The following is a 20,319-nucleotide window of genomic DNA, read 5'->3' on the forward strand; positions in this document are numbered from 1 at the left end:
CCTTGTCTGCGTGGGTTTCCTCCCACAGTCCAAAGACATGCAGGTTAGGTGGATTGGCCATGATAAATTGCCCTTAGTTGCCAAAAAGGTTAGGAGGGGCTATTGAGTTATGGGCTGAGGGCTTAAGTGGGTCGGTGCAGACTCGATGGGCCGAATGGCCTTCTTTCTCACTATGTTCATGGCCATTCATTTCATCCTACTACCTCGAACCTCTTCTAGCTCCAGCATGGCTTTCACCCTACTCTCGCCCCACCCCAAAAACAAAATCACTGCATTCCTCCAATATATCCCTTCATTCATTACTCCTAGCTGTGTCATAAGCTATCTTGGTCCTTGAATTGCGCGCTTCCCCCCCCCCCAAAAAAATACCTCACCACTTTCTCGCTTTTCTTCTTGAAGGCCCTTCATCAACCAACTTCCTTGACTACGTTCTCAGGCATCCCTCCAAATATGTCAATTTCTGCCTGAATGCGCCTGTGAATCTTTTCCTATGTTTAAAGGTAGTATATAAATGCAAGTCTGAGTTACAGGTGGGTCAATACGACATAACATTACATACAATAAACTCACCATCTGTAATGTCAAATGTTTCTAGGAACAGGTCATCCAACCGAATTAATGCTAAGGCATCCTATATAATAGATAGATAAGGACCAAAAAGCAGCAAATTATATGCATTGTACATTAAAGACAAAAATCCTGCACCAAAGATGGAATCTTGGATAAGATGCTAAACTGATATTCCATTAGCCTTCTACTGGCACACGTTACAACTGAAGATCCCATGGCACAATTTAAAGGATAGCAGGGATCCAATGTGCCAATCAACATGCTCACCTATCAAACTAATAAAAAAATTGCATCACCCAAAAAAATTGCATTAATCTTGTGTGTTTGTGAGACCTTGTGGCCTATAAATCATGGTTATATTTACTTTAAAAGTAAATACGGAATGTTTTGGGACTTCTAAAATGCTACATAAATGAACTTTTTATTTAAAAACTTATTTTTAAAGTTAAAATGTATTTATAGCACCAGGTAGTGTACACTAACTAGTAGGTAGAATAAGATGTACTCATTTTGCGGACATAGATTGCACTACACCATTCCCAGTAGAGTTCTACAGATAAGGAGGTCGAGCTGTATCTTTGGCATTCCTTAGTTTGAATATCTACGTTTTCACAAATCTTATTTGTTCCCTTCTGCTTTACAGTAGTTATACATATCACTTATTAATATTAAACCCAGAGTCAATGTGTTGTGGTTGATAAATACAATATATTAAAGTATATCAGTTAGCAGAGCACATTGTGATCCCTCTTTGCATTCAAGATCAAATGCTTTTGAATTTCACAAACTGCAATAAGCAGGATATTTCCTGTCACATTAGTAACAAAGATCCTTTATGGGGTAAAAGACACTAATTTTAGAAATCATTCCCCCATTAAAACTGCTAACTTTTGGGGCAGCAGGGTGGCACGGTGGTTAGCACAGCTGCCTCACGGCGCCGAGGTCCCGGCCCTGTCAGTGTGAAGTTTGCATGGGTTTCACCCCCACGACACAAACATGTGCAGAGTAGGTGGATTGGCCGCACCAAACTGAAAAAAATGAATTGGGCAGTCGAAATTTATATTGAAAAAAATGTTAATTTTCTGGAACTCCTGGAGCACAAATCTGTGATTTTCAGGAGCTAGTAAAATAAGTGCTTCCCCCACCCCACCACCGAAGTGGCCCTCGCACACTGCACTGAGAATGCACGTTCTCACCTTCTAATTTGGTGGAGATGGGATGGAATGCTTTGAACAATCTCTGTTCTTTGCAGGGTCAGTACAGTTAAATTTGTCCAGCAAACAAGGACTGCTGGTGGTAATACAAGTTTCAGAAATGCCTCATTCTGGATACTGTCAGACAGTGACTACTGACAATCAATTTTGTAACTGAACCGTCATCCAACCGCCTTCTAACCAGTTAACTAATTGACAAATTAACAGTATTGCATAGTTTGAATGTTATTTTAATGCTAATAGATACTTGACAAATACCCATCCTAATTAGTGCATTGACTTACCTCCACTTGGAATCCAAGGACAAAGGCCTTTACAAAGTCTTCAGCCTTCGTAAGTGAACCTATATCTTGCGTGTTTTTACAAGTCTAGCAAAGAATTGCATAAATATTAGACAAAGCAGCAACAGATGTCAAGCACTCATCTTTCATCAAGATGTTACAGGAGACACATCTGGAGGTGGTGGGTCAGCCTAGGTTGAGGAAAGGGTGGGTATTCCATTCGAGATTAGATTCTAAAATGAGGGGTGTGGCGTTCGAAGTTGGGAGTATAATGGCTGACTCTGGGGGGAGATGTGTGATGGTGAGTGGGAAACTGGAGGGGATGCCAGTGGTGTTGGTGAATATTTATGCTCCAGGCTGGGATGATGTGGAGTTTGTGAGGCGGCTGATGAGGGGGAGTGAAGGAATTTTAATACAGTTTTCGACCCACGGTTGGGCCGGTTGAGGTCAGGGAGGGTGTCAGCGGTGGCGAAGGAGCGGAGGGGGTTTCTGGAGCACATTCCAGGGGGGGCGGGGGGGGGGGGGGAAAGAGAGAAAGAGAAAAAAAAGAGTAGATTCATGGAAGTTTGGGAGGCAGAGGCCGAAGGAATTTTTGTTTTTCTCGCATGTGCATAGGGTATACTCTCAAAATGATAGGACGCTGTTAGCGGGGGTGGTCGATGTGGAGTATCAGCGATAATGGTGTCAATCATGCTCCGCATTGGGTGGACTTGCGGGTGAATAAGGGGGAGGGCCAGCACCTGCAATGGTGGCTAGATGTGGGGCTTTTGTCGGATGAGGTGGTGTGTGAGTGGGTGAGGGAGCCCATTCGGGGGTATGTGGAGCTAAAAGACACGGGCGGTCACGCTGTGGGAAGCATTGAAGGCAGTGGTAAGGGGGGAGTTAATTTTGATCGGTAAGGCTAGTTGAGGAGATTCTGCAGGTGGACAGGAGGTACTCGGAAGCCCCGAAGGCGGGGCTGTTGAAGGAGCGGCAGAAGCTGCAGATGGAATTCGGGTTGATATCCACAGGGAAGGCAGCTGAGGAGGGCAAGAAGGGCGGTTTATGAATATGGTGAGAAGGCGAGCAGGATGCTGGCGAACCAGTTGAGGAACAGGAGGCAGCGAGGGAGATCGGGAAAGTGAAGGACGGGATGCGGTTTAGGTCCCGGTGGGAGTGAATGGGGTGTTTAGGAATTTCTACAGTAGGCTATATGAGTCAGAACCCCTAGCTGGGGTGGAGGGGATTTGGCGGTTTTTGGAGGGGTTGGAGTTCCCGAGGGCGGAAGAGGAACTGGTGGAGGGATTGTGTGCCCCTATTGGGCTGGTAGAAGTGGTGGATGGGCTGGAGGCGATGCAGTCAGGCAAGGCCCCGGCCCGGATGGATTTCCAGTGGAGTTTTACAAAATGTGCTTGGGGGTTCTGGGGTCCTTGTTGGTAAGGGCGTTTAATGAGGCAAGGGGTTTGGGCAGGGTTTTGTGGATTGGGTCCGGCTGCTGTGTCAGGCACCAGTGGCGAGTGCAAACGAACCAGATGATCTCGGATTATTTTATGGTGCACCGGGGAACAAGGCAGGGATGTCCACGCTCCCCACTGTTTTTTGCCCTGGGTGGAAAAATAGCAATGATCAGGAAATGGGTAGCGGGGGAGAGGTGAGTGTGGGAGGGGATGGAGGCAGCCTCATGTAAGGAGACAAGCTTAGGGGCACTGCTAATTTGCTGTTCTCGCCGACCAAGTACTCCACAAGCCCTGTGGTGGCGCATCAGAGTGGGGACAGTGGTGGCAGCATATGGGGCTGGAGGGGGCAACGGTGTGGGCACCGATATGCGGCAACCACCAATTTGTTCTGGGGAGCTGGATGGGGGGGTTTCGGGGGTGGCAGCGGGAGGGGATCGAGCGGTCTGGGGGATCTGTTTATAGATGGGGGGCTTTCCGTGTTTGGATGAGTTGGAGGAGTAATTTGAGCTGCCCAGTGGGAATGGGTTTCGCTACCTGCAGCACTTTGTGCGGAGACAGGTATCGACTTTCCCGCACCCTGCGCCACAGGATAAAGTAGTGTCGAAAGTGGGAGTGGGGAAGGGGAGGTATTGCAATTCTATAAAGAGCTTATGGATAAGGAGGGAGCCCCAATCGGGAGGTGAAGCGGAAGTGGGAGGAAGAATTGGGCGGGGAGTTGGAGGGTGGGTTTTGGGAGGATGGCCTGAGGTGAGTCAATGCGTCCTTGTCGTGTGCCAGGCTTAGCCTGATACAATTCAAGGTAGTCCACAGGGCGCATGTGATTGTGGCCCGGATAAGCAGGTTTTTTGAAGGGATGGCGGCTAGGTGTGGGCAGTGTGCGGGTGGGCCTGTGAATCATGCCCATATGTTTTGGGCATGCCCGAAGCTTGGGGGATTCTGGCAGGGGTTTGCTGACGTCATGTACTGAAGGTACAGGTGGTTCGGAGTGCAGAGGTGGCGACTTTTGATTTGTCAGAGGACCCAGGAGTCCAGGAGCTGAGAGAGGCCGATGTCTTGGCCTTTGCCTCCTTGGTAGCCTGGAGACTGACCTTGTTAACATGGAGGGAGTCGGAGCTCCCAAAGTCAGGGGTGTGTGTCAGTGACATGGCTGTGTTTTGCCGGCTTGAGAAAATCAAGTTCGTCCTGAGGGGATCGATTCTAGGGGTTGTCCGGAGGTGGTAGCCGTTTATCGACTTCTTTGGGAAAAATTAAGCTGTCAGCGGTAAAAAGGAACAACGGTGACACCAGAACCAGAAAATGCTGAAAATACTCAGGTCAGTAGGCATTTGGGAAGAAAAACAGAGTTAACATTTAGTTAGCCAAAACCAACATCAACCTGAAATGTTAACATTTCTCTCTTCACAGATGCTGCCTGAGCTACTGAATATTTTCAGCACAGTCTGTTTTTATTTCAGATTCCCAGCATCAGCAATATTTTGCACATCATCCACTTAAAAGTTCCTATATGCCACTGACCAAAATGTTAATGAATCAGACGTGAACCTGTAACACACTCCCACCTCGATTTACCTCAAAAATCTGGCTGCACTGTGCCACTCACTAAACTACAAGATGGCCTGGATTGTGTTTCAAGTTCAATCAACAGATCTAAGCCTATTTTTGTTCTTAAAAGCTAATCTTAACTGCAATGAAACTGAACTAGTGCATTTATTAATAATTTAATATTGAGAAATTGTATAAGATTCTGGACTAAAAAACAAGGCAACGAATTGTTGGGATCTGGAATATGCTGCAACAGTGACAGATTCAACCATGGCTTCCCAAGGGAATTGGATAATTACCTGAAGAGAAACAATTTAGAGAGTCCCAAGGGATAAGGTGGGGGGCTGGGAGGAGGCGAATAGCTCAGAGCCAGCATGGATGTGATGGGCCGAATGGCCTGTTTGTGCACTGTAACAGCATGGTTATGGATAATTGCCATTATTTTAATCATGGCGTAACCTATTCCAAACAGGAAAAGTGACATTTCTCTCTCCTCCCCTGCATAAGACCCCAAACTGAAACAGCACCTGTGTATATTTAAAGAGAGGTTTTAGGTTTGCAACTTCATTGCTGAGTATTGTTACCTTGATTTCGACATTTCTAGTCTTCAGGTTAAATCTCACTTGTAGCTGCAGGTGTTCAACAATCGGGGTAAAGATTTTTAACCAGTTTTCTTTCAGAGGTGTATATCTATGTGCGGGTACAGCTACTTTGCGAATTTCATCCCTTCCATCCTAAAAGAAAAATGGATATCACAATGATTAATGTAAGATAGGACAATTGCCTTGAAAAAGGACGGGGAGAAAGAAAAATTACACTGATTAAAACAAGTTTTTTCCTCCAGCTGCCTTTCCAACAGCAGGGTTTCTTGCTCTCACTCTGCTTGCTGCTTCCTGCTTGAAGGACAATAGAAATTGGAGTAAAAAAAATATTGCTAAAGCCAACAACATGAAACTTGAACTCTGCTCCTCTCACAACTGATGCTGCCAGACCAGAGTGTTTCCAGCACTTTTGTTTGTTTCCAGCTCGAAGGAAGCATTACCCTCCTTTTGGGGTGGCATGATAGCATAGTGGTTAGCACTGTTCCTTCACAGCTCCGGGGCCGGGTGGGCGAGGGGTGGGGGGGGGGGGGGGGAGAGGGGTGGGCGAGGGGGGGGGGGAGAAGAGGGAGGGGGGGGGGAGAAGAGGGGGGGGGGGGGAGAGGGGGGGGGGGGGGGAGAGGGGGGGGGGGGGGAGAGGGGGGGGGGGGGGAAGAGGGGGGGGGGGGGGGAGGGGCCAGCGGTGGGCCGGGGGGGGGGGGGCAGCGGTGGGCCGGGGGGGGGGGGGGGGCAGCGGTGGGCCGGGGGGCGGTGGGCCGGGGGGGGGGGGGGGGGGGGGGCAGCGGTGGGCCGGGGGGGGGGGGGGGGGGGGGGCAGCGGTGGGCCGGGGGGGGGGGGGGGGGGGCAGCGGTGGGCCGGGGGGGGGGGCAGCGGTGGGCCGGGGGGGGGGGCAGCGGTGGGCCGGGGGGGGGGGGGGTCAGCTGGGGGGGGGGGCAGCGGTGAGCCGGGGGGGGGGGGGCAGCGGTGGGCCGGGAGGGGGGCAGCGGTGGGACGGGGGGGGCAGCGGTGGGCCGGGGGGGGGGGGCAGCGGTGGGCCGGGGGGGGGGGGGGCAGCGGTGGGCCGGGGGGGGGGGGGGGGCAGCGGTGGGCCGGGGGGGCAGCGGTGGGGGGGGGGGCAGCGGTGGGCCGGGGGGGGTGGGCCGGGGGGGGGGCAGCGGTGGGCCGGGGGGGGGGGGCAGCGGTGGGCCGGGGGGGGCAGCGGTGGGCCGGGGGGGGGGTGGGGCAGCGGTGGGCCGGGGGGGGGGGGGGGAGGGGGCCAGCGGTGGGCAAGTGGGGGGGGGGGGGAAAGGGGGGGAGAGGTGGGCAAGGGGGGGAGAGGTGGGCAAGGGGGGGAGAGGTGGGCAAGGGGGGGAGAGGTGGGCAAGGGGGGGAGAGGTGGGCAAGGGGGGGAGAGGTGGGCAAGGGGGGGAGAGGTGGGCAAGGGGGGGAGAGGTGGGCAAGGGGGGGAGAGGTGGGCAAGGGGGGGAGAGGTGGGCAAGGGGGGGAGAGGTGGGCAAGGGGGGGAGAGGTGGGCAAGGGGGGGAGAGGTGGGCAAGGGGGGGAGAGGTGGGCAAGGGGGGGAGAGGTGGGCAAGGGGGGGAGAGGTGGGCAAGGGGGGGAGAGGTGGGCAAGGGGGGGAGAGGTGGGCAAGGGGGGGAGAGGTGGGCAAGGGGGGGAGAGGTGGGCAAGGGGGGGAGAGGTGGGCAAGGGGGGGAGAGGTGGGCAAGGGGGGGAGAGGTGGGCAAGGGGGGGAGAGGTGGGCAAGGGGGGGAGAGGTGGGCAAGGGGGGGAGAGGTGGGCAAGGGGGGGAGAGGTGGGCAAGGGGGGGAGAGGTGGGCAAGGGGGGGAGAGGTGGGCAAGGGGGGGAGAGGTGGGCAAGGGGGGGAGAGGTGGGCAAGGGGGGGAGAGGTGGGCAAGGGGGGGAGAGGTGGGCAAGGGGGGGAGAGGTGGGCAAGGGGGGGAGAGGTGGGCAAGGGGGGGAGAGGTGGGCAAGGGGGGGAGAGGTGGGCAAGGGGGGGAGAGGTGGGCAAGGGGGGGAGAGGTGGGCAAGGGGGGGAGAGGTGGGCAAGGGGGGGAGAGGTGGGCAAGGGGGGGAGAGGTGGGCAAGGGGGGGAGAGGTGGGCAAGGGGGGGAGAGGTGGGCAAGGGGGGGAGAGGTGGGCAAGGGGGGGAGAGGTGGGCAAGGGGGGGAGAGGTGGGCAAGGGGGGGAGAGGTGGGCAAGGGGGGGAGAGGTGGGCAAGGGGGGGAGAGGTGGGCAAGGGGGGGAGAGGTGGGCAAGGGGGGGAGAGGTGGGCAAGGGGGGGAGAGGTGGGCAAGGGGGGGAGAGGTGGGCAAGGGGGGGAGAGGTGGGCAAGGGGGGGAGAGGTGGGCAAGGGGGGGAGAGGTGGGCAAGGGGGGGAGAGGTGGGCAAGGGGGGGAGAGGTGGGCAAGGGGGGGAGAGGTGGGCAAGGGGGGGAGAGGTGGGCAAGGGGGGGAGAGGTGGGCAAGGGGGGGAGAGGTGGGCAAGGGGGGGAGAGGTGGGCAAGGGGGGGAGAGGTGGGCAAGGGGGGGAGAGGTGGGCAAGGGGGGGAGAGGTGGGCAAGGGGGGGAGAGGTGGGCAAGGGGGGGAGAGGTGGGCAAGGGGGGGAGAGGTGGGCAAGGGGGGGAGAGGTGGGCAAGGGGGGGAGAGGTGGGCAAGGGGGGGAGAGGTGGGCAAGGGGGGGAGAGGTGGGCAAGGGGGGGAGAGGTGGGCAAGGGGGGGAGAGGTGGGCAAGGGGGGGAGAGGTGGGCAAGGGGGGGAGAGGTGGGCAAGGGGGGGAGAGGTGGGCAAGGGGGGGAGAGGTGGGCAAGGGGGGGAGAGGTGGGCAAGGGGGGGAGAGGTGGGCAAGGGGGGGAGAGGTGGGCAAGGGGGGGAGAGGTGGGCAAGGGGGGGAGAGGTGGGCAAGGGGGGGAGAGGTGGGCAAGGGGGGGAGAGGTGGGCAAGGGGGGGAGAGGTGGGCAAGGGGGGGAGAGGTGGGCAAGGGGGGGAGAGGTGGGCAAGGGGGGGAGAGGTGGGCAAGGGGGGGAGAGGTGGGCAAGGGGGGGAGAGGTGGGCAAGGGGGGGAGAGGTGGGCAAGGGGGGGAGAGGTGGGCAAGGGGGGGAGAGGTGGGCAAGGGGGGGAGAGGTGGGCAAGGGGGGGAGAGGTGGGCAAGGGGGGGAGAGGTGGGCAAGGGGGGGAGAGGTGGGCAAGGGGGGGAGAGGTGGGCAAGGGGGGGAGAGGTGGGCAAGGGGGGGAGAGGTGGGCAAGGGGGGGAGAGGTGGGCAAGGGGGGGAGAGGTGGGCAAGGGGGGGAGAGGTGGGCAAGGGGGGGAGAGGTGGGCAAGGGGGGGAGAGGTGGGCAAGGGGGGGAGAGGTGGGCAAGGGGGGGAGAGGTGGGCAAGGGGGGGAGAGGTGGGCAAGGGGGGGAGAGGTGGGCAGGGGGGGAGAGGTGGGCAAGGGGGGAGAGGTGGGCAAGGGGGGGAGAGGTGGGCAAGGGGGGAGAGGTGGGCAAGGGGGGAGAGGTGGGCAAGGGGGGGAGAGGTGGGCAAGGGGGGGAGAGGTGGGCAAGGGGGGAGAGGTGGGCAAGGGGGGGAGAGGTGGGCAAGGGGGGGAGAGGTGGGCAAGGGGGGGAGAGGTGGGCAAGGGGGGGAGAGGTGGGCAAGGGGGGGAGAGGTGGGCAAGGGGGGGAGAGGTGGGCAAGGGGGGGAGAGGTGGGCAAGGGGGGGAGAGGTGGGCAAGGGGGGGAGAGGTGGGCAAGGGGGGAGAGGTGGGCAAGGGGGGAGAGGTGGGCAAGGGGGGAGAGGTGGGCAAGGGGGAGAGGTGGGCAAGGGGGGAGAGGTGGGCAAGGGGGGAGAGGTGGGCAAGGGGGGAGAGGTGGGCAAGGGGGGAGAGGTGGGCAAGGGGGGAGAGGTGGGCAAGGGGGGAGAGGTGGGCAAGGGGGGAGAGGTGGGCAAGGGGGGAGAGGTGGGCAAGGGGGGAGAGGTGGGCAAGGGGGGAGAGGTGGGCAAGGGGGGAGAGGTGGGCAAGGGGGGAGAGGTGGGCAAGGGGGGGAGAGGTGGGCAAGGGGGGAGAGGTGGGCAAGGGGGGAGAGGTGGGCAAGGGGGGAGAGGTGGGCAAGGGGGGAGAGGTGGGCAAGGGGGGAGAGGTGGGCAAGGGGGGAGAGGTGGGCAAGGGGGGAGAGGTGGGCAAGGGGGAGAGGTGGGCAAGGGGGAGAGGTGGGCAAGGGGGAGAGGTGGGCAAGGGGGGAGAGGTGGGCAAGGGGGGAGAGGTGGGCAAGGGGGAGAGGTGGGCAAGGGGGGAGAGGTGGGCAAGGGGGGAGAGGTGGGCAAGGGGGGAGAGGTGGGCAAGGGGGGAGAGGTGGGCAAGGGGGGAGAGGTGGGCAAGGGGGGAGAGGTGGGCAAGGGGGGGAGAGGTGGGCAAGGGGGGGAGAGGTGGGCAAGGGGGGGAGAGGTGGGCAAGGGGGGAGAGGTGGGCAAGGGGGGAGAGGTGGGCAAGGGGGGAGAGGTGGGCAAGGGGGGGAGAGGTGGGCAAGGGGGGGAGAGGTGGGCAAGGGGGGGAGAGGTGGGCAAGGGGGGAGAGGTGGGCAAGGGGGGGAGAGGTGGGCAAGGGGGGGAGAGGTGGGCAAGGGGGGGAGAGGTGGGCAAGGGGGGGAGAGGTGGGCAAGGGGGGGAGAGGTGGGCAAGGGGGGGAGAGGTGGGCAAGGGGGGGAGAGGTGGGCAAGGGGGGGAGAGGTGGGCAAGGGGGGGAGAGGTGGGCAAGGGGGGGAGAGGTGGGCAAGGGGGGGAGAGGTGGGCAAGGGGGGGAGAGGTGGGCAAGGGGGGGAGAGGTGGGCAAGGGGGGGAGAGGTGGGCAAGGGGGGGAGAGGTGGGCAAGGGGGGGAGAGGTGGGCAAGGGGGGGAGAGGTGGGCAAGGGGGGGAGAGGTGGGCAAGGGGGGGAGAGGTGGGCAAGGGGGGGAGAGGTGGGCAAGGGGGGGAGAGGTGGGCAAGGGGGGGAGAGGTGGGCAAGGGGGGGAGAGGTGGGCAAGGGGGGGAGAGGTGGGCAAGGGGGGGAGAGGTGGGCAAGGGGGGGAGAGGTGGGCAAGGGGGGGAGAGGTGGGCAAGGGGGGGAGAGGTGGGCAAGGGGGGGAGAGGTGGGCAAGGGGGGGAGAGGTGGGCAAGGGGGGGAGAGGTGGGCAAGGGGGGGAGAGGTGGGCAAGGGGGGGAGAGGTGGGCAAGGGGGGGAGAGGTGGGCAAGGGGGGGAGAGGTGGGCAAGGGGGGGAGAGGTGGGCAAGGGGGGGGCAGAGGTGGGCAAGGGGGGGAGAGGTGGGCAAGGGGGGGAGAGGTGGGCAAGGGGGGGAGAGGTGGGCAAGGGGGGGAGAGGTGGGCAAGGGGGGAGAGGTGGGCAAGGGGGGGAGAGGTGGGCAAGGGGGGGAGAGGTGGGCAAGGGGGGGAGAGGTGGGCAAGGGGGGGAGAGGTGGGCAAGGGGGGGAGAGGTGGGCAAGGGGGGGAGAGGTGGGCAAGGGGGGGAGAGGTGGGCAAGGGGGGGAGAGGTGGGCAAGGGGGGGAGAGGTGGGCAAGGGGGGGAGAGGTGGGCAAGGGGGGGAGAGGTGGGCAAGGGGGGGAGAGGTGGGCAAGGGGGGGAGAGGTGGGCAAGGGGGGAGAGGTGGGCAAGGGGGGAGAGGTGGGCAAGGGGGGGAGAGGTGGGCAAGGGGGGAGAGGTGGGCAAGGGGGGGAGAGGTGGGCAAGGGGGGGAGAGGTGGGCAAGGGGGGAGAGGTGGGCAAGGGGGGGAGAGGTGGGCAAGGGGGGGAGAGGTGGGCAAGGGGGGAGAGGTGGGCAAGGGGGGGAGAGGTGGGCAAGGGGGGAGAGGTGGGCAAGGGGGGAGAGGTGGGCAAGGGGGGAGAGGTGGGCAAGGGGGGAGAGGTGGGCAAGGGGGGAGAGGTGGGCAAGGGGGGGAGAGGTGGGCAAGGGGGGGAGAGGTGGGCAAGGGGGGGAGAGGTGGGCAAGGGGGGGAGAGGTGGGCAAGGGGGGGAGAGGTGGGCAAGGGGGGGAGAGGTGGGCAAGGGGGGGAGAGGTGGGCAAGGGGGGGAGAGGTGGGCAAGGGGGGGAGAGGTGGGCAAGGGGGGGAGAGGTGGGCAAGGGGGGGAGAGGTGGGCAAGGGGGGGAGAGGTGGGCAAGGGGGGGAGAGGTGGGCAAGGGGGGGAGAGGTGGGCAAGGGGGGGAGAGGTGGGCAAGGGGGGGAGAGGTGGGCAAGGGGGGAGAGGTGGGCAAGGGGGGGAGAGGTGGGCAAGGGGGGGAGAGGTGGGCAAGGGGGGGAGAGGTGGGCAAGGGGGGGAGAGGTGGGCAAGGGGGGGAGAGGTGGGCAAGGGGGGGAGAGGTGGGCAAGGGGGGGAGAGGTGGGCAAGGGGGGGAGAGGTGGGCAAGGGGGGGAGAGGTGGGCAAGGGGGGAGAGGTGGGCAAGGGGGGGAGAGGTGGGCAAGGGGGGAGAGGTGGGCAAGGGGGGAGAGGTGGGCAAGGGGGGGAGAGGTGGGCAAGGGGGGGAGAGGTGGGCAAGGGGGGGAGAGGTGGGCAAGGGGGGAGAGGTGGGCAAGGGGGGGAGAGGTGGGCAAGGGGGGGAGAGGTGGGCAAGGGGGGGAGAGGTGGGCAAGGGGGGGAGAGGTGGGCAAGGGGGGGAGAGGTGGGCAAGGGGGGGAGAGGTGGGCAAGGGGGGGAGAGGTGGGCAAGGGGGGGAGAGGTGGGCAAGGGGGGGAGAGGTGGGCAAGGGGGGGAGAGGTGGGCAAGGGGGGGAGAGGTGGGCAAGGGGGGGAGAGGTGGGCAAGGGGGGGAGAGGTGGGCAAGGGGGGGAGAGGTGGGCAAGGGGGGGAGAGGTGGGCAAGGGGGGGAGAGGTGGGCAAGGGGGGGAGAGGTGGGCAAGGGGGGGAGAGGTGGGCAAGGGGGGGAGAGGTGGGCAAGGGGGGGAGAGGTGGGCAAGGGGGGGAGAGGTGGGCAAGGGGGGGAGAGGTGGGCAAGGGGGGGAGAGGTGGGCAAGGGGGGGAGAGGTGGGCAAGGGGGGGAGAGGTGGGCAAGGGGGGGAGAGGTGGGCAAGGGGGGGAGAGGTGGGCAAGGGGGGGAGAGGTGGGCAAGGGGGGGAGAGGTGGGCAAGGGGGGGAGAGGTGGGCAAGGGGGGAGAGGTGGGCAAGGGGGGGAGAGGTGGGCAAGGGGGGGAGAGGTGGGCAAGGGGGGGAGAGGTGGGCAAGGGGGGGAGAGGTGGGCAAGGGGGGGAGAGGTGGGCAAGGGGGGGAGAGGTGGGCAAGGGGGGGAGAGGTGGGCAAGGGGGGGAGAGGTGGGCAAGGGGGGGAGAGGTGGGCAAGGGGGGGAGAGGTGGGCAAGGGGGGGAGAGGTGGGCAAGGGGGGGAGAGGTGGGCAAGGGGGGGAGAGGTGGGCAAGGGGGGAGAGGTGGGCAAGGGGGGGAGAGGTGGGCAAGGGGGGGAGAGGTGGGCAAGGGGGGGAGAGGTGGGCAAGGGGGGGAGAGGTGGGCAAGGGGGGGAGAGGTGGGCAAGGGGGGGAGAGGTGGGCAAGGGGGGGAGAGGTGGGCAAGGGGGGGAGAGGTGGGCAAGGGGGGGAGAGGTGGGCAAGGGGGGGAGAGGTGGGCAAGGGGGGGAGAGGTGGGCAAGGGGGGGAGAGGTGGGCAAGGGGGGGAGAGGTGGGCAAGGGGGGGAGAGGTGGGCAAGAGAGGTGGGCAAGGGGGGGAGAGGTGGGCAAGGGGGGGAGAGGTGGGCAAGGGGGGGAGAGGTGGGCAAGGGGGGGAGAGGTGGGCAAGGGGGGGAGAGGTGGGCAAGGGGGGGAGAGGTGGGCAAGGGGGGGAGAGGTGGGCAAGGGGGGGAGAGGTGGGCAAGGGGGGAGAGGTGGGCAAGGGGGGAGAGGTGGGCAAGGGGGGAGAGGTGGGCAAGGGGGGAGAGGTGGGCAAGGGGGGAGAGGTGGGCAAGGGGGGAGAGGTGGGCAAGGGGGGAGAGGTGGGCAAGGGGGGAGAGGTGGGCAAGGGGGGAGAGGTGGGCAAGGGGGGAGAGGTGGGCAAGGGGGGAGAGGTGGGCAAGGGGGGAGAGGTGGGCAAGGGGGGAGAGGTGGGCAAGGGGGGAGAGGTGGGCAAGGGGGGAGAGGTGGGCAAGGGGGGAGAGGTGGGCAAGGGGGGAGAGGTGGGCAAGGGGGGAGAGGTGGGCAAGGGGGGAGAGGTGGGCAAGGGGGGGAGAGGTGGGCAAGGGGGGAGAGGTGGGCAAGGGGGGAGAGGTGGGCAAGGGGGGAGAGGTGGGCAAGGGGGGAGAGGTGGGCAAGGGGGGAGAGGTGGGCAAGGGGGGAGAGGTGGGCAAGGGGGGAGAGGTGGGCAAGGGGGGAGAGGTGGGCAAGGGGGGAGAGGTGGGCAAGGGGGGAGAGGTGGGCAAGGGGGGAGAGGTGGGCAAGGGGGGAGAGGTGGGCAAGGGGGGGAGAGGTGGGCAAGGGGGGGAGAGGTGGGCAAGGGGGGGAGAGGTGGGCAAGGGGGGGAGAGGTGGGCAAGGGGGGAGAGGTGGGCAAGGGGGGGAGAGGTGGGCAAGGGGGGGAGAGAGGTGGGCAAGGGGGGAGAGGTGGGCAAGGGGGGGAGAGGTGGGCAAGGGGGGAGAGGTGGGCAAGGGGGGGAGAGGTGGGCAAGGGGGGGAGAGGTGGGCAAGGGGGGGAGAGGTGGGCAAGGGGGGGAGAGGTGGGCAAGGGGGGGAGAGGTGGGCAAGGGGGGGAGAGGTGGGCAAGGGGGGGAGAGGTGGGCAAGGGGGGGAGAGGTGGGCAAGGGGGGGAGAGGTGGGCAAGGGGGGGAGAGGTGGGCAAGGGGGGGAGAGGTGGGCAAGGGGGGAGAGGTGGGCAAGGGGGGGAGAGGTGGGCAAGGGGGGGAGAGGTGGGCAAGGGGGGGAGAGGTGGGCAAGGGGGGGAGAGGTGGGCAAGGGGGGGAGAGGTGGGCAAGGGGGGGAGGGTGGCAGGGGGGAGAGGTGGGCAAGGGGGGGAGAGGTGGGCAAGGGGGGGAGAGGTGGGCAAGGGGGGGAGAGGTGGGCAAGGGGGGGAGAGGTGGGCAAGGGGGGGAGAGGTGGGCAAGGGGGGGAGAGGTGGGCAAGGGGGGGAGAGGTGGGCAAGGGGGGGAGAGGTGGGCAAGGGGGGGAGAGGTGGGCAAGGGGGGGAGAGGTGGGCAAGGGGGGGAGAGGTGGGCAAGGGGGGGAGAGGTGGGCAAGGGGGGGAGAGGTGGGCAAGGGGGGGAGAGGTGGGCAAGGGGGGGGAGAGGTGGGCAAGGGGGGGAGAGGTGGGCAAGGGGGGGAGAGGTGGGCAAGGGGGGGGAGAGGTGGGCAAGGGGGGGAGAGGTGGGCAAGGGGGGGAGAGGTGGGCAAGGGGGGGAGAGGTGGGCAAGGGGGGGAGAGGTGGGCAAGGGGGGGAGAGGTGGGCAAGGGGGGGAGAGGTGGGCAAGGGGGGGAGAGGTGGGCAAGGGGGGGAGAGGTGGGCAAGGGGGGGAGAGGTGGGCAAGGGGGGGGAGAGGTGGGCAAGGGGGGGAGAGGTGGGCAAGGGGGGGAGAGGTGGGCAAGGGGGGGAGAGGTGGGCAAGGGGGGGAGAGGTGGGCAAGGGGGGGAGAGGTGGGCAAGGGGGGGAGAGGTGGGCAAGGGGGGGAGAGGTGGGCAAGGGGGGGAGAGGTGGCAAGGGGGGAGAGGTGGGCAAGGGGGGGAGAGGTGGGCAAGGGGGGGAGAGGTGGGCAAGGGGGGGAGAGGTGGGCAAGGGGGGGAGAGGTGGGCAAGGGGGGGGAGAGGTGGGCAAGGGGGGGAGAGGTGGGCAAGGGGGGGAGAGGTGGGCAAGGGGGGGAGAGGTGGGCAAGGGGGGGAGAGGTGGGCAAGGGGGGGAGAGGTGGGCAAGGGGGGGAGAGGTGGGCAAGGGGGGGAGAGGTGGGCAAGGGGGGGAGAGGTGGGCAAGGGGGGGAGAGGTGGGCAAGGGGGGAGAGGTGGGCAAGGGGGGGAGAGGTGGGCAAGGGGGAGGGGCAGGGGAGAGGTGGGCAAGGGGGGGAGAGGTGGGCAAGGGGGGGGAGAGGTGGGCAAGGGGGGGAGAGGTGGGCAAGGGGGGGAGAGGTGGGCAAGGGGGGGAGAGGTGGGCAAGGGGGGGAGAGGTGGGCAAGGGGGGGAGAGGTGGGCAAGGGGGGGAGAGGTGGGCAAGGGGGGGAGAGGTGGGCAAGGGGGGGAGAGGTGGGCAAGGGGGGGAGAGGTGGGCAAGGGGGGGGAGAGGTGGGCAAGGGGGGGAGAGGTGGGCAAGGGGGGGAGAGGTGGGCAAGGGGGGGAGAGGTGGGCAAGGGGGGGAGAGGTGGGCAAGGGGGGGAGAGGTGGGCAAGGGGGGGAGAGGTGGGCAAGGGGGGGAGAGGTGGGCAAGGGGGGGAGAGGTGGGCAAGGGGGGGAGAGGTGGGCAAGGGGGGGAGAGGTGGGCAAGGGGGGAGAGGTGGGCAAGGGGGGAGAGGTGGGCAAGGGGGGGAGAGGTGGGCAAGGGGGGGAGAGGTGGGCAAGGGGGGGAGAGGTGGGCAAGGGGGGGAGAGGTGGGCAAGGGGGGGAGAGGTGGGCAAGGGGGGGAGAGGTGGGCAAGGGGGGGAGAGGTGGGCAAGGGGGGGAGAGGTGGGCAAGGGGGGGAGAGGTGGGCAAGGGGGGGAGAGGTGGGCAAGGGGGGGAGAGGTGGGCAAGGGGGGGAGAGGTGGGCAAGGGGGGGAGAGGTGGGCAAGGGGGGGAGAGGTGGGCAAGGGGGGGAGAGGTGGGCAAGGGGGGGAGAGGTGGGCAAGGGGGGGAGAGGTGGGCAAGGGGGGGAGAGGTGGGCAAGGGGGGGAGAGGTGGGCAAGGGGGGGAGAGGTGGGCAAGGGGGGGAGAGGTGGGCAAGGGGGGGAGAGGTGGGCAAGGGGGGGAGAGGTGGGCAAGGGGGGGAGAGGTGGGCAAGGGGGGGAGAGGTGGGCAAGGGGGGGAGAGGTGGGCAAGGGGGGGAGAGGTGGGCAAGGGGGGGAGAGGTGGGCAAGGGGGGGAGAGGTGGGCAAGGGGGGGAGAGGTGGGCAAGGGGGGGAGAGGTGGGCAAGGGGGGGGAGAGGTGGGCAAGGGGGGGAGAGGTGGGCAAGGGGGGGAGAGGTGGGCAAGGGGGGGAGAGGTGGGCAAGGGGGGGAGAGGTGGGCAAGGGGGGGAGAGGTGGGCAAGGGGGGGAGAGGTGGGCAAGGGGGGGAGAGGTGGGCAAGGGGGGGAGAGGTGGGCAAGGGGGGGAGAGGTGGGCAAGGGGGGGAGAGGTGGGCAAGGGGGGGAGAGGTGGGCAAGGGGGGGAGAGGTGGGCAAGGGGGGGAGAGGTGGGCAAGGGGGGGAGAGGTGGGCAAGGGGGGGAGAGGTGGGCAAGGGGGGGAGAGGTGGGCAAGGGGGGAGAGGTGGGCAAGGGGGGGAGAGGTGGGCAAGGGGGGGAGAGGTGGCAAGGGGGGAGAGGTGGGCAAGGGGGGAGAGGTGGGCAAGGGGGGGAGAGGTGGGCAAGGGGGGGAGAGGTGGGCAAGGGGGGAGAGGTGGGCAAGGGGGGAGAGGTGGGCAAGGGGGGGAGAGGTGGGCAAGGGGGGGAGAGGTGGGCAAGGGGGGAGAGGTGGGCAAGGGGGGGAGAGGTGGGCAAGGGGGGAGAGGTGGGCAAGGGGGGGAGAGGTGGGCAAGGGGGGGAGAGGTGGGCAAGGGGGGGAGAGGTGGGCAAGGGGGGGAGAGGTGGGCAAGGGGGGAGAGGTGGGCAAGGGGGGGAGAGGTGGGCAAGGGGGGGAGAGGTGGGCAAGGGGGGAGAGGTGGGCAAGGGGGGAGAGGTGGGCAAGGGGGGGAGAGGTGGGCAAGGGGGGGAGAGGTGGGCAAGGGGGGGAGAGGTGGGCAAGGGGGGGGAGAGGTGGGCAAGGGGGGGAGAGGTGGGCAAGGGGGGGAGAGGTGGGCAAGGGGGGGAGAGGTGGGCAAGGGGGGGAGAGGTGGGCAAGGGGGGGAGAGGTGGGCAAGGGGGGGAGAGGTGGGCAAGGGGGGGAGAGGTGGGCAAGGGGGGGAGAGGTGGGCAAGGGGGGGAGAGGTGGGCAAGGGGGGGAGAGGTGGGCAAGGGGGGGAGAGGTGGGCAAGGGGGGGAGAGGTGGGCAAGGGGGGGAGAGGTGGGCAAGGGGGGGAGAGGTGGGCAAGGGGGGAGAGGTGGGCAAGGGGGGGAGAGGTGGGCAAGGGGGGGAGAGGTGGGCAAGGGGGGGAGAGGTGGGCAAGGGGGGGAGAGGTGGGCAAGGGGGGGAGAGGTGGGCAAGGGGGGGAGAGGTGGGCAAGGGGGGGAGAGGTGGGCAAGGGGGGGAGAGGTGGGCAAGGGGGGGAGAGGTGGGCAAGGGGGGGAGAGGTGGGCAAGGGGGGAGAGGTGGGCAAGGGGGGGAGAGGTGGGCAAGGGGGGGAGAGGTGGGCAAGGGGGGAGAGGTGGGCAAGGGGGGGAGAGGTGGGCAAGGGGGGGAGAGGTGGGCAAGGGGGGAGAGGTGGGCAAGGGGGGGAGAGGTGGGCAAGGGGGGGAGAGGTGGGCAAGGGGGGGAGAGGTGGGCAAGGGGGGGAGAGGTGGGCAAGGGGGGAGAGGTGGGCAAGGGGGGGAGAGGTGGGCAAGGGGGGGAGAGGTGGGCAAGGGGGGGAGAGGTGGGCAAGGGGGGGAGAGGTGGGCAAGGGGGGGAGAGGTGGGCAAGGGGGGGAGAGGTGGGCAAGGGGGGGAGAGGTGGGCAAGGGGGGGGAGAGGTGGGCAAGGGGGGGAGAGGTGGGCAAGGGGGGGAGAGGTGGGCAAGGGGGGGAGAGGTGGGCAAGGGGGGGAGAGGTGGGCAAGGGGGGGAGAGGTGGGCAAGGGGGGGAGAGGTGGGCAAGGGGGGAGAGGTGGGCAAGGGGGGAGAGGTGGGCAAGGGGGGAGAGGTGGGCAAGGGGGGGAGAGGTGGGCAAGGGGGGAGAGGTGGGCAAGGGGGGAGAGGTGGGCAAGGGGGGGAGAGGTGGGCAAGGGGGGGAGAGGTGGGCAAGGGGGGAGAGGTGGGCAAGGGGGGGAGAGGTGGGCAAGGGGGGGAGAGGTGGGCAAGGGGGGGAGAGGTGGGCAAGGGGGGGAGAGGTGGGCAAGGGGGGGAGAGGTGGGCAAGGGGGGGAGAGGTGGGCAAGGGGGGGAGAGGTGGGCAAGGGGGGGAGAGGTGGGCAAGGGGGGGAGAGGTGGGCAAGGGGGGGAGAGGTGGGCAAGGGGGGAGAGGTGGGCAAGGGGGGGAGAGGTGGGCAAGGGGGGGAGAGGTGGGCAAGGGGGGGAGAGGTGGGCAAGGGGGGGAGAGGTGGGCAAGGGGGGGAGAGGTGGGCAAGGGGGGGAGAGGTGGGCAAGGGGGGGAGAGGTGGGCAAGGGGGGGAGAGGTGGGCAAGGGGGGGAGAGGTGGGCAAGGGGGGGAGAGGTGGGCAAGGGGGGGAGAGGTGGGCAAGGGGGGGAGAGGTGGGCAAGGGGGGGAGAGGTGGGCAAGGGGGGGAGAGGTGGGCAAGGGGGGGAGAGGTGGGCAAGGGGGGGGAGAGGTGGGCAAGGGGGGGGAGAGGTGGGCAAGGGGGGGAGAGGTGGGCAAGGGGGGGAGAGGTGGGCAAGGGGGGGAGAGGTGGGCAAGGGGGGGAGAGGTGGGCAAGGGGGGAGAGGTGGCAAGGGGGGGAGAGGTGGGCAAGGGGGGGAGAGGTGGGCAAGGGGGGAGAGGTGGGCAAGGGGGGGAGAGGTGGGCAAGGGGGGGAGAGGTGGGCAAGGGGGGGAGAGGTGGGCAAGGGGGGGAGAGGTGGGCAGGGGGGGAGAGGTGGCAGGGGGGAGAGGTGGGCAAGGGGGGAGAGGTGGGCAAGGGGGGAGAGGTGGGCAAGGGGGGAGAGGTGGGCAAGGGGGGGAGAGGTGGGCAAGGGGGGGAGAGGTGGGCAAGGGGGGGAGAGGTGGGCAAGGGGGGGGAGAGGTGGGCAAGGGGGGGAGAGGTGGGCAAGGGGGGGAGAGGTGGGCAAGGGGGGGAGAGGTGGGCAAGGGGGGGAGAGGTGGGCAAGGGGGGGAGAGGTGGGCAAGGGGGGGAGAGGTGGGCAAGGGGGGGAGAGGTGGGCAAGGGGGGGGAGAGGTGGGCAAGGGGGGGAGAGGTGGGCAAGGGGGGGAGAGGTGGGCAAGGGGGGGAGAGGTGGGCAAGGGGGGGAGAGGTGGGGGAAGGGGGGGAGAGGTGGGCAAGGGGGGAGAGGTGGGCAAGGGGGGAGAGGTGGGCAAGGGGGGAGAGGTGGGCAAGGGGGGAGAGGTGGGCAAGGGGGGGAGAGGTGGGCAAGGGGGGGAGAGGTGGGCAAGGGGGGAAGAGGTGGGCAAGGGGGGGAAGAGGTGGGCAAGGGGCGGGAAGAGGTGGGCAAGGGGGGGGAGAAAGAGGTGGGGGGGAGAGAAAGAGTTGGGGGGGGAGAAAGAGTTGGGGGGGCAGAAAGAGTTGGGGGGGCAGAAAGAGTTGGGGGGGCAGAAAGAGTTGGGGGGGCAGAAAGAGTTGGGGGGGCAGAAAGAGTTGGGGGGGGCAGAAAGAGTTGGGGGTGGGGGGGGGAAGAGTTGGGGTGGGGGGGGAAGAGTTGGGGGTGGGGGGGGGAAAGAGTTGGGGGTGGGGGGGGGGAAGAGTTGGGGGTGGGGGGGGGGAAGAGTTGGGGGGGAAAGAGGTCGTGGCCACATTCCCCTCACCACAAGCTGCTGCCCGGACACGGCGGGGAACTCGGGC

General features: G+C 65.7%; 1 protein-coding gene across 1 annotated transcript in view; it reads right to left on the reverse strand.

Annotated features, from left to right (window-relative positions):
- Positions 1 to 20,319, reverse strand: part of pno1 (partner of NOB1 homolog) — a 38,262-nt gene that overhangs the window by 4,009 nt on the left and 13,934 nt on the right. The window contains exons 2-4 of the mRNA XM_072506821.1: positions 5,628 to 5,777; positions 2,069 to 2,152; positions 571 to 631 (exon numbers count right to left, since the gene is read on the reverse strand). Of these exons, the coding sequence (XP_072362922.1) occupies positions 571 to 631; positions 2,069 to 2,152; positions 5,628 to 5,777 (295 nt within the window). The remainder of the gene's footprint in view (positions 1 to 570; positions 632 to 2,068; positions 2,153 to 5,627; positions 5,778 to 20,319) is intronic.

The sequence above is a fragment of the Scyliorhinus torazame genome, chromosome 1 (assembly GCF_047496885.1).
Source record: "Scyliorhinus torazame isolate Kashiwa2021f chromosome 1, sScyTor2.1, whole genome shotgun sequence".
In the NCBI taxonomy this organism is placed as follows: Eukaryota; Metazoa; Chordata; class Chondrichthyes; order Carcharhiniformes; family Scyliorhinidae; genus Scyliorhinus; species Scyliorhinus torazame.